The sequence below is a fragment of the Stenella coeruleoalba genome, assembly GCF_951394435.1.
Source record: "Stenella coeruleoalba genome assembly, chromosome: 4".
NCBI lineage: Eukaryota > Metazoa > Chordata > Mammalia > Artiodactyla > Delphinidae > Stenella > Stenella coeruleoalba.
In genome coordinates, this window is record NC_137149.1 from 26,664,382 (window position 1) to 26,677,043 (window position 12,662).

At 35.9% G+C, this 12,662-nt stretch overlaps 1 protein-coding gene across 8 annotated transcripts in view; it reads left to right on the top strand.

The window, feature by feature from the left end:
- The window catches only part of CAMK2D (calcium/calmodulin dependent protein kinase II delta), a gene marked incomplete at its 3' end in the record, with an annotated part of 285,398 nt that overhangs the window by 200,604 nt on the left and 72,132 nt on the right, over window positions 1-12,662 (top strand). For all 8 annotated transcript variants that reach the window (XM_079920207.1, XM_079920208.1, XM_079920210.1 and 5 more), the window contains exons 5-6: window positions 4,396-4,461; window positions 7,760-7,832. In XM_079920207.1, coding sequence (XP_079776333.1) covers window positions 4,396-4,461; window positions 7,760-7,832 — 139 coding nt within the window. The remainder of the gene's footprint in view (window positions 1-4,395; window positions 4,462-7,759; window positions 7,833-12,662) is intronic.

The following is a 12,662-nucleotide window of genomic DNA, read 5'->3' on the forward strand; positions in this document are numbered from 1 at the left end:
TGACCTGCTCTTCTCCTGCTCTCCAGCTTGTGTCCAAGGGGAAACAATTAGGGTAGCACAATGGGAATAAACAAACCCTTTCTTTCTTGTGTTGTGTGTTCTTGGGAAAAGTCCTTAACCTCCACTAATTCAGTGTCCTTGTGTATAAAACGGAAATGATAGCTCTAGTATCTACCTCATGAGGTTGTTGCGTTACAACCCGTAGGGACTTAGAACAGTGCTTGGGCTTGGCACATGGTGAGCTCCCAATGGATACTTGCCATTATCGTTCAACAATATGGAAGGCAGTGTGCCGGGCACCATGCAGGTAGCACAGGCGAACACGTCACCACTCACAGCTTCTGCCCGGGAGGTCACTGGAAGACACACCCATTACCCAAATGCAAGTCAGCATATGAAATGTTTTTGGACAAACAAACAAAAAATTTGACTATGGTGATTCTTTGCTAACATGACTTCTGCTGTCTCTGTTCAGAGCCTTGGATTTCAGGTCCGGTGGCCTCTGCTCATTGGGTTTGTTCTTCAGCTTTATACTTGGAGTTCCAGGGGGAATTACTTCTTTTTCTCGGAGACACTCCTGGCCCTGCTCTGGGTTCCTGTTTTCCAATGTGGCTACAGCCTGAGGTTCATGGGTTTTGCCCCACTACCTTGGGCATGCTCTAATCTCTACATCAGTGCTGGTTCTTGAGTTAACGTGGAACCATTTTCTCTTCCAAACTCCAATCTTTGACATCTTGGATGCTAGCAGCTGCTCTCAGTGTCATAGGCAAAACTGTAATCCTCAAAATTTTATAAATGTTTTATTCAAGGTGAAACTACTTTCAACTATTTCTGATATAATTCACAAATATATATACAAGGAGCATGAATAATTCATTCTTACTGAATAGCACAAAATGAATCAGCATTCCCATAAATAACAGCAACAACAAAAATTTTTTTGATATATAGTCTCATCTTTTCATAGTTCTAGAGTTATTGTTTATTTCCTGTAAGCTCTAAGGTTATAGAGGTTCATAAATGATAATTAATGCTTCAAATATATAATTGATATGCCTCATATCATCCAGATCCCTGACACCACTTTATTCGCAAAATCTCTAATTAATTAATCTAACAGTTTATTCATGAGACTGATTTAATTTGTGACTGTGTGAAACTTCACATAGCATACTAAAAATTCTCCAAAATCTGTAATAACTGCTGCTTAATTTTGTGCTCCATTAAACAATCATGTGAGTATAGAAATGTGTTAAAGTTAGAAAATTCAAGCTTCTCTTTAAGGCAGTGTGTTCTATTAGAACTCCATTTTTTCCTTCTCAGACGTTTATCATACATATAGCAAAAATGACAAAACGGCTTCATTTGCACAAGGATATTTTTAAATAATGAGAAAAATGAATGCTAGAAAATGAGAAAGAGTACCGTCAGAGACAGTTGACTACATAATCTCCAACTCTACATAAAGCTCTCTCTACCCCTTAAATTTGTTTAATAGTTATACCTGACTTTTCAGTATTCTTCTTTAGATACAAACCCCTTAAGAAATAAAACCTGTTGTCACGTATGGCTAAATTTTAGTGTTTTCCTTTTTCTTTTTAAGCACATGTAAACTCTAAACTTATAGTAGATGGGTAGCATGATTTTCTGACTTGGTTAATTCATTTAATCATTATTTCAGTACTCATTAATTGAACAAATGTTATGTGTTAGTTGCTGGGTTCAGTGCTAAGGTAACAGAGGTCCGTAAGTCCTGATCCTAGCGATTTAGGATCTGACGATTCGCATGGAGTATATAATATATTTAAGAAGCTACTGTGTATGCAGTAGCAATTTTATTAGTGAAAATGGACTTTTTAATCAATATTTGTTAAACACTTTAACAATCCAAAATTGTTTGTAATATATACAGATTTTCTTGCTACCTGTGGTCAGAAACAAAGATAAATATGAATATATATCATATCTACGTTGGTCACGTTCAAAGGAAGAAATCCCACAAAACTGTTATCATCGTTATAGAGACAGTAATAGATTTGTTGGAAGTTCTTTCTGTCTAATATTTAATTACTTTGTATCATAATTTGTCTAGGGCACACTGTATGATTGTGTTAATATCATAGATTCTAATTGGGAGAAAAACTTAGCTGTGCCAATAAATGAAATTACATGTACACATAACCATAGTTTTCATAACAAGCCCATATGAAGCTTTAAATAATCATTTTAGATGTCCATTTTATGTGTAAAAGTAATAGAATTGAAAATAGTAACTTCAACATTAAAGGACTTAGAAATATCCAGAATGCAGTGGAGATGGGGGAAAGTTGAGTAAACTTTCAGACAAGTTTACAGTTTATAGTATCACATCTTTTCATTTAGGAGAGGAAAATACAGACAAGAGTAATAACTGGTGATCCCTGGAACATGTTATCGTTCGATGATATTTCAGAACTTATTAAAGTAAAAAACAAGAACAACAAAAAACTATCTTAGATTAATTTTATCTCACACTCTCTAATGTACATACAGCAAGTTTTATACCTTCACTTGATGCTTGACCAAATGACTCATACCTTCTAAATCTCTAGAAAAATGGACAGTGTAATTATTGAAAAGGCTGTACTGTGTAGTGATCGAAAGTATGGGCTGTGGTGTGGATGGCCCGCCTATGCCACTCAAGGCTGTGTAAAACTGGGCAAGTTACTTAACTTCTCTGTACTTCCATTTTCTCATCAATACACTGGGCTAGTGGTAAAACCATCCTAAATTATTAGAATTTATCAGTTAACATAAAGCTTAGCACACTGTGTGTCACATGGAAAGCGCTCAACAAATGTTAGCTCTTATGAGATTAAACTCCAAAGCTGAAAGTTTCTTTTAAAATCAAGTCAGATCATAACAGAGGAAGGAATGACTGATAAATACATAAGAAAATGATTCATTTCGTTAATACTCAAATTCGTATTAACATGAGCTAACTTTTTTCCAATTAGATAGGCATTTTCATTTATTGACAATAACCATTATTAGTAATGATGTGGGCCTGTCGGTACTTTCAAAATGTTGGCGGTACCACCATTTTGGAAGGTAATTTTCCTTGTCTTCCCAACAAAATTTTAAATGTGGATACTCTTTGACCCAGTAATTTTACTTTTAAGAATTTATCTTCTAATAATACTCTCAAAGATGTACGTGCACACACGCATACACACTACTTATTTTAAATAGGGAAAAAAATGCTTCTGACATGAAACAGTGCCCATGATTTAATGTAAAATGAAAAACACGATTAGCCTAATTGTTGTATATTGCACAATCGCACTTTAGTGAGAAAAGTGTTTCTTTGTGTGTGTTTGCAAAGGGAAAAGTATAAATGTTAAAAGATACACAAAAAGTTGAAAGGACACGCGTAAAGTTAAAATCGATTTATTCCCCGGAGTGGAATTGGGATTAAGAGATAGGGGAGGACTTGGTACATTTCCATATTTTAAAATTTTACCACAAAATTACATGACTTTTTAAAATTTAAAAAGTCATTTTTTAAGCAGGGAGAAGAAAAGCCTAAGCCAGAGAATCAGTGGTTAGGGAATTGTAGCCCCAAAGCAGTAATCTATTGGACCTGAAGAAGAAATTAATCCCAGAGATAGTTACATCTCCTTATTTAGAGAACCTCGAAGTCCACGGTCTGAATGAACTTCCTGGAGTAACCAAACCTAGTTGCTGAGTTGTGGGGAAGTCTTCACTTTATTAAGAAGGGCAGACAGATATGGCTCCTTCCTAGCTGGCAAGGGGTCACTGCTGCCTCTCAGGCACTGCCAAAACCTGAGTCTTACTTTACCGGCAAAGACATGGAACATAAAGGAAATTGCTTTACAAGGAAAATCAAGCACTCAGCCCCAAAGTGGTATGTATTTTGGAAGGCCACCTCTAGCCCATAAAGGCATGTTCATTGCAGTTTAAAAAACGAGCCCCTCCAGAGAAATACAGCCTGCAAACTCACACTCTACACCCATGATGTGTTATCCTCTCTTTTTGTTCAGAAAATGTTCCTAAATGGTTCCACACACTTTGTCAGACCTCAGTTAATATTTAGAGAATTGAAGAGTTTCATAGAAACCATTTTCTATAAGATATGTCTGAGTATATTTATGGTATACAGAAAGTTGTATCCTCGGGATCTAGTGATGCAAAGGCAAACAGAAAAGATGGAAATGTTTAGATTAATATAAATTGAACATTATGGAGTCTTATAATGTTTTAATATGCTTTCTGTTTTGATAATAATTTTTAAAATAATCTGAAAGCGTATATTTCATATGAACACTGGTGCAAATCTATTGATGCCTAGTTTTTTCTTCTTTTTTAATGTGAATATCTTGTTTGTCTTCACAGAGTTACTGGAGGTGAACTGTTCGAAGACATAGTGGCGAGAGAATATTACAGTGAAGCCGACGCCAGGTAAGTGACTTGCCCTGGGCAAGATACAGGACTCAGCACTCAGATGACACTTGTTCAGTATATCTCTCTACAAATATATTATGATGCTTAAGATTATGAGACTTTTATAATACCATCTTGGACTTTTCTTGATGAGACCCTCTTAATTGATATTTCTCTCTTAAGGATTTCCAAGATGATTCTTTGAAGAAAAAAAAACAACTATGAATCTGGACTAAACTTTATTTTTATCTAGTATCTATAGTTAGAATACATATTTTATTTTTAAAAAAAGCCTAACTGGAATGACTTCTAATAAAGAAATATACTTTTTTATCAAAGTTATGAGCTCTCTAGATGCTAGGCTGCCCAGTATGGTAGCCACTAGTCACACATGACTTTTTTTTAAAATTTATTTTATTGAAGTATAGTTGATACTATGTTACAATGTTGTATTAATTTCTGTTGTACAGCAAAGTGAGTCAGCTATACATACATACTTTTCCTTATTCTTTTCTGCTATGGTTTATTATAGGATATTGAATATAGTTCCATGTGCTATATAGTAGGACCTTGTTGTTTATACATATGACTCTTAATTTCAATTTCAATTAATTAAAATTAAATAAAAAGTTCACTTCCTCAGTTGCACTAGCCCCATTTCAAGTGCTTAATTGCACGAGTGGCTAGTGGCAACCGACTGGATATAGCAGATATAAAGCATTTCCATCATCACAGAAGTTCCATGAACAGCCCATGTCTAATCAGAGGCCATAAAAAGAAACAGACTCCAAAAGGCCCAGTGGTCTCCTTCAGGCACTATGAGCTGTTTAATGCTTTGGAAATTCCATTAATGTCCTTGGAACTCTCACTTGAAAAATATTTATTCAGGTACTTCAGAGGATTCAAGAGGATTTCCCAATCTTGTTAATTGGCAACATTTTTACAGAAGTTAAAAATGGCTAACATTTTGTCTAATTTGAGACTTCCTAGGCAATATTTTTGGAGTAAAGTAACACTAATCTACTTGCTCAGACATTACTTAGACTGTATGGTGTTAATTTCCTTGGCATCTCTTACATATATTCTGCAGTTGGTACTCATTTTGAAAAATCTGGCCGTGAGTGCTTGGCTCATTATTAGCAATGTAAGTGAGATGTTTTATATATATTCAGTTACTGATGGTCTGTGCCTGCTGGTTCTCTATCTAATGCTTTCAGAGCTTCCTAAGGCTGCTCATCCCCCTGCAGCCTGGCCCTCAGCAGACAGTCAGCCGATAGAAGGTTCCCCAACCCTCCAAAGTAGCACATGTATATACAGGCTCACTTCTAAATTTCTGATTAATCTTTTTGGTTTAATGCTACTGTTTATGACATTTTGTGAATCTTCTCTGCACATGACTACACTCTAATTTTTTAATGGAATTTTTCCTGCCAAAGTCAAATAGAAAGTTCCATGTCACTTATACTATAATGAGTGAATCATCGCTTGTTCAGTTTAAGCCAGTTCCTCACATTAGGCCTCTGAAAAGGGCTTCAGAATAGCCTTGGAAGTAGCTATTTGCCCGCTTTCCAAAAGAGTAATCTTTTTAATCAAGGTAATAAAAAAAGTGAGGGAATTTCCTTTATTTTGCTTTTCAAAGTTATGTTAAACAGGTTGTTCTTGTGTTTCAAAATATTGGTTGAAATTAATCTAGAGACCGTTTTCACTATCGAGCAGCCCTGCAGATAACAGGATAGACCCTTGGTTGGTTGGATCATTTCATATGCATGCTTATATTAAATTTTGGAATGTACTATGGGATACATTTTAGGATAGGTCCCCCACATAATCAAGGAGAAGAAACATTCTCTTCTCAACTACAAGCATAAAGAGCAAATAATTTGTAAAAATCTGTTTAGTACTAGTCCTCAAGAAGTTAAGAATTGAATTAATTCTCACTGGTAACATATGGTGAACTTTATTTAATATGAATTCTTGTTTACTTCTTTATTTTCTGTTATTCATTAAGCCCAATAACTTATACCAGTGGTTTGAGATGAGAGAGTGAAGTATTCCTAAAAAGTAGTATAAAGTGAACATTATTGTAGAAGGCAAAAGAGTCATATGATTTAACAGATAATTACCAACACTCCAATAAGCTGTATAGTCAAAAACAACCAATATGAAGCTGTTTTAGTGGTACACTTAATCAAGTTAGAGCTAGAAAATCACAATCATGATCAATTTTGTGACATGTTGTAATAAATCAGATGGTGATTACTTTCTTTGGAGTAGTAGTATTTTGTACATTAAATGATTGAAAATATCCTCATTAAAGTATTTGCTTAATCCTTATATGAATGAATGTAGAATGAATGAATGTCTGTATATACCTGCATTTGAATCGCATAGTGAACTTGTACAGAATTCATCAGTGTGATATGTTCTACATTACTGTATGTCATATGACAGCTCACGGGACCTTATAGGTGCCCATCGATGACGTCTACCATAGAATTTAATTAGCGTCTATTTGACATCAGTGAGCCTTTAATAAGAATAGCATAAGTTGTGCATTTTAACATAGTAATAAGCATAAGTTTTCCTTCACTGGGGTGTATGAAAATGTGTCTAACAACCACCAGTGCTCCAGGGGATTTTAAATTTTATTTATTTTTTGTAAGTTCTTAGCCCTTCCCCAGAGTATGACTATACTGAAGAGGAGTTTGTTTTATGCCATGGGTTTACTTTAAATTCTCCCTGTTATTGGAGACGTGCGTTAGTTTTCCTATTAATATATTATACAAGCAGCACCATTTCTAAGTCAAAATGGTAAATGTCTCCCTCCATTTTTTTTGACCTTTGTTTCACCTGCCACTTCATCTGTGTTTACCCTCTTGTTTCAACACCTATGTTTAATTGTGACCTCAGATTTTAAACAGTTTAGATGTGTATGAGAAATACCCATAAATTTTATTTCACTGAAGAATTTTCCCAGAACATTGTGGGAATTATTTATAAAATTTTCTCCCTGAATATGGAAATACTGAGTTCTGTATACAAATGATTTAATTTATGGAGTTGCAATGAAAACCACACACAGCTCAAATTGTTTTGTCTGAATATGTCACAAATTCTATGTTGGATGTCATTTTTGTTAGAACCAGAATTAGCTTTATTCAGCATTATTTAATTCCAGTGTAAAGCTAAAAAAATGTGAAAAATATAATTTTTGTTTGTTGTTTGTTTCGTTCAAACTTTCATTTTATTTTGTATTCAATGTGACTATGTGCCTTTAAAATGTTCTCCCTTCCATTCTGCCCTTGTATCTTTACAGTCATTGTATACAGCAGATTCTAGAAAGTGTAAATCATTGTCACCTAAATGGCATAGTTCACAGGGACCTGAAGGTCAGTATATGGAGTCCATAAATCTGAATCAAAGGAAGTTTTTTTTTGGTTTTTTTTTCTGGGGAAAGGGCAGAGGGTGGGTATTTAAAATGGTTCCCTTGCCTTTCCCAACTTTTCCCTAAAATGACTAAATGATGAAATGATAATGCATGATGGCTCTTTCAGTTTGCTCATCTACAGGCTAAATATACATCATAGCAAAAAGGGAAGGACAGTATTGAGAACACCTGTTACGTTTCCGAGGAGTAAACCACCAGAGGCAGTTTGGGGGCAGGCTTTCCTGAGATGACCAGCACTTGCCTGGAGATAAACTTGGCCTGTGATGTATGTCCGCCTGTAGATTTAAACACCACTTCTGTTCTGAGACCATGGGTTGCTGTAGCAGAACAACTGGTTACGCATTGCTCCATTTGAGTCTGATGAACCCTCAGGCAAGAGATGATAATTGCCAGCTAAATTAAAGCATGCGAAGTTAATGATTTATCAAAAATTCATTACGTATCCTAATTTAACCTTAATGGTGCCTTGACTGCTAATGTGACAGCTTTGGAATGATACTAGAAAAATGGGAGAGAAGAGGGAAACAGCTTTTTTTGTGTGAGGTGGAGGTGGAGCACAAAAGCTATAAAAATAATAGTTGTGTTCCAGTTCATTTCCTGTGAGGATTTATAACCAGGAAATGAGCTCCTGAATTAAATATTTTTAAGATGGATTTTTCTAGAACAAGTGGACCCACATTTTGGCTCACATCTGGCAAGATCCTGATTGTTCTGAGGTAGTAGTCACTCTTCTTGAGCATGTTTACATTACTGAAGATGTTTAAAATACAACCCCAGTTGTCTGCTAGTTTTGCACTTTAACCCAGTCTCTCTGAGGCTATACAGACAGTGAGTGTAAGCTTGGAACTAACACACGCCCCCTGGTGTTTGCATGCAGTCATTGCATTCAGCAGATCCTGGAGGCTGTGCTACACTGCCATCAGATGGGCGTAGTCCATCGGGACCTGAAGGTGAGTAATGAATGCCCTTGGAGAAGACAAACCACCACACAATTCCTAACGACTGTTCAGCTGCAGTTATACCTGTAAAGGCAAAAATATGAGCAGTAAAGTTGTGTGGACTCATTCTGACACATTACGAAGACACTTTCCCTCGCCACAGTCATCTCTTCTCTAATGCACACTTGAGACTTACATAAATCCCATTTCATCCAGAGAGAAAGCATTGCCTAACATTAACAATAAATAGGTTATATTTCCTTCTTCCTAAGAATGGATGCAGCATTTAATGTGATTTTGAGTAGGACTGATCTCTTTCTTTCTAAACTTGTTCTGTGGACGTAATAGTATGTTTGTTGATCAAACATGTGATTTTATAGTCATATTATATTTACGTAATATGTAAATGGTTATCAGAATTATAAAGTAAATAGAGATAAATGTATTAGGTAGATTTTTGGCCCAAGTGATTGGTGCTAAAGAATCCCATTCTGGGTGCTGAAGTCTCTTTCCCTTAACATTAGTCCCAGGAATTCTGAGGACACTGAGGCTCCCTGGGTTTTTATTTATTTATATTCCTAGGGGCCAAGATATTATTGCCTTTTAAAACAGATGGAAAAAGGGTAAAACAAATTTTATTATCAAATAGTATATTTGATACTAATACTTTTAAGACTTGACTCAGCTTCTGATAACCATTGAGGTTGAAAATTGTTTAGATCATTTAGAAATTAAATATTTCAGAGAAGACTATCCTTTTATTAATTTTCTGACCTCTTCTCTCAGCATTCTAGTTTTACTTATGAAATTTCAGAGAAATAGTGAAGGCCTAGAAATTTCAATGGAGAGAAACTCCTGGGTGGGGGAAATAGCAAATGTGAGCACTGTATAGTTGTGGTTTTTCATCTGAAACCTCAGCCTTTTCCAGGCTTTAGTACAAAGGTGGCAAAGGATAATTTAGAATGTCTTGAACTGTAGTGGGTTCAGTGGGAGGACCTAGGCTGGTTTCTCTAGACTTCTCTAGTTATAGTAAATTGTAAATCTGAAGTTTCCATTCATTTAGTATGTTCTACAAGAATATATCTCTAACGATCCACAGTGAGTTACTTGAAGATGTGATTTTTAAGCAAAACATTGCCTTAGTTTTCTAGAATCTTCCTTTGATTTTCAGTTTGAGTCTGAGAGCTTTGCATGTCTAAAGGAAAAGTAGGTTAATGGCTTGTTCTTTTGGTGAACCAAGATAGGACTGTGTCCATCTGCTAACACCAAACTTAGCCATCAGGATAAAGGAAAAATAATATGTTCCTTTGAAAACCCATATATTTGGCAATCACCTCAAAAATTCCTTACTAGCCATGTAAAGACAGTGCCCCTTTTGGTTACTGCGTAGTACTCACAGTGCTACTTTTCCTTTTTAAGTGAACGTATGTAGACATACACATTATTTTTGCTGTTTAATAAAGTTATCATTTGAAACATTTTGCTACATTTATGTAATTATAAGTATACTCTAAAAGCCAAGGATGAAAAATGTGAATTCTATTCCATGACTTTCAAAATATATTTTGTGAGGTCATGATATTGCACTTTTGTAAGTGTCCAAACTCAGCAGAGCTCTTCAGAGACCGGAACTCCCTTCCTTCCTCCCTTCCTTCCTCCCTTCCTTCCTCCCTTCTTTCCTCTCTTCCTTCCTTCCTTCCTTCCTTCCTTTTTATTTATTTATTTATGGCTGAGTTGGGTCTTCGTTGCTGCACATGGGCTTTCACCAGGGAAGTCCCCAAAGACTGTAACTTTACTCAGAGATGGCAGTGAGCCTAGGATGTGGGTGGGGAAGAAAAATATATTTTCTGACATATGAGCTAAAGTCACTAATTAAAAACTCAGGCAGGTGATTTCCAGCAAGGCTACTACTAAAAGAAACAGCCTGCTGCATCACCCATCAGATTTCTTGCAAGGGAGAAGAGTGTTTTTGCTTTCCATTCTTACCCTGTTTTTAGGAGAGGATAGAGATGAATTTCTGATAGAGCTTGTTATAGTGTCTATAATTGTCCTAGTTTCTGTGAAGTTGCTGACTTGGATACAATCAGTTGAGTCTAGTTCTCATGCTTGTTTCAGTAGGCCATGACATAAATATACTGAGAGGCCCAAACTTGTGCGTGAGAGACAACTTATGCACACCTTAAGTGTGCTCAGTCACTGGCTTTGATTTGTGTCTTTTATATCCGCCATGCATAGTCTGATAAGTATACAACTTGCAATAGCATATTTACCGATACATTAAAACGAAAAAGATCAATTGCCGAAACCTATTCTCAGGCTTTAATCAAAATATTGCCCTTACTACTGTTGGGCCATATATTTTTGTTTCCCTGTCATGATTCGTATGTTAATTCATGTACACTACAGGCATGCAGTTTAACTTGTCCGTATCAGTGAGATAAAAACACAGGAAGTATTACATTTTTCATCATTATCACAGACACCTGTGAGCATAGGAGTACTGTACAGTTTGTTTATAAATCCCTCCTAAGATAATAGCTATTTAACGTATTGTGTTCCTTTACAGTACCTAATGTGAGACCTTATACCTAGTTAATACTTGCAGCATAGTCCTTTAATTTAGGAATGAATCAAGTTCAACCAAAAGCACATTTGTAATAGAAAGGACAACATTGAATAAAACAGATTGTTGTGTATGTTAATTAATGTTGAATAAAATAGAGGGTAAACATATCCTCTTTGATACAGTGATAGCATACAGATCTCGGTTTGAATATTTGAATAACTGCCACACTTGGGGGCTTATTAGACAGTAGAATCCACCAGATGGAAACTTACCGAGACCTAGAGACAAGGCACAGCAGGCACAGCAACAGGAGAAAGTTCAGGGTGGTGGGATGTTGGCATAACAGAAGCATGTCAGTCAGCACCAGGCAGTATCCGTTGGATACATGGACCACAACCTTTGTCTAAGGTGCATTCAGTGTCAGGCCAACTGCTGTAGATTCAAGCAGTATTGGGGAGATACAGCAGTGCTAACATAATTATAGGACTATAGTTCAGGGATATGACTCTAGTCTTTGAGAGGGTTTGAATCAAAGCAGAACCTAAATAATAAAAATGGCCATAGCTGCCATTTGTCAAGCAGTTACTGTTATACCCTGTACTGTATCATCATATTAATCTTCAGAACAACTTCATGAGGAAGGCACTATGACCATCCCCATGTTACCTAAGGGGAGATTTAACAGCCATGAGTAAAAGAACTTATTCAAGGTCACTCAGCTAGTAAGATAGGATTTGTGCCCAAGCAGTTGGGTTCCAGGGTCTGCAAGCTTAATCACTACCACTTCTCAATTCAGTTAGATAAATGAATTGAAAACCATTATAGAGATCAAAGAATAGATCAGAACAATGATGGTAAAATAATCTTGCTAGCAATATTAAGAATTATTTGGGAAAATGGGTCTAAATTTAGTGAGTCAAGGGATTAAAATAATCCCCACCTATGGATTTTCATAGCTATATAAAATTCATCTCATTAGGAATAAGAGAATAAGGCATATTTAAGATTTAATGTAGAGTAGGAGGGCAGCATAATTTGACAAAAGACTGGTATAAAAAGCAAAGATGTCCTATTTAGAAAATCAGTAAGGTGGCATTGTCCACAGCCTTTGGAAAATGAGGCATCAAGAAGAACGAAATGGATTTGCCCCATTTAATTTAGGCCACATCAGGACAGTCACTTTGGAGTGCTTATAAATAGATTGTTTATGAAGAGTGGTGTTGGATATTTGTGAACTCTGCTGATTAAAAATTCAGGTATCAAAAGA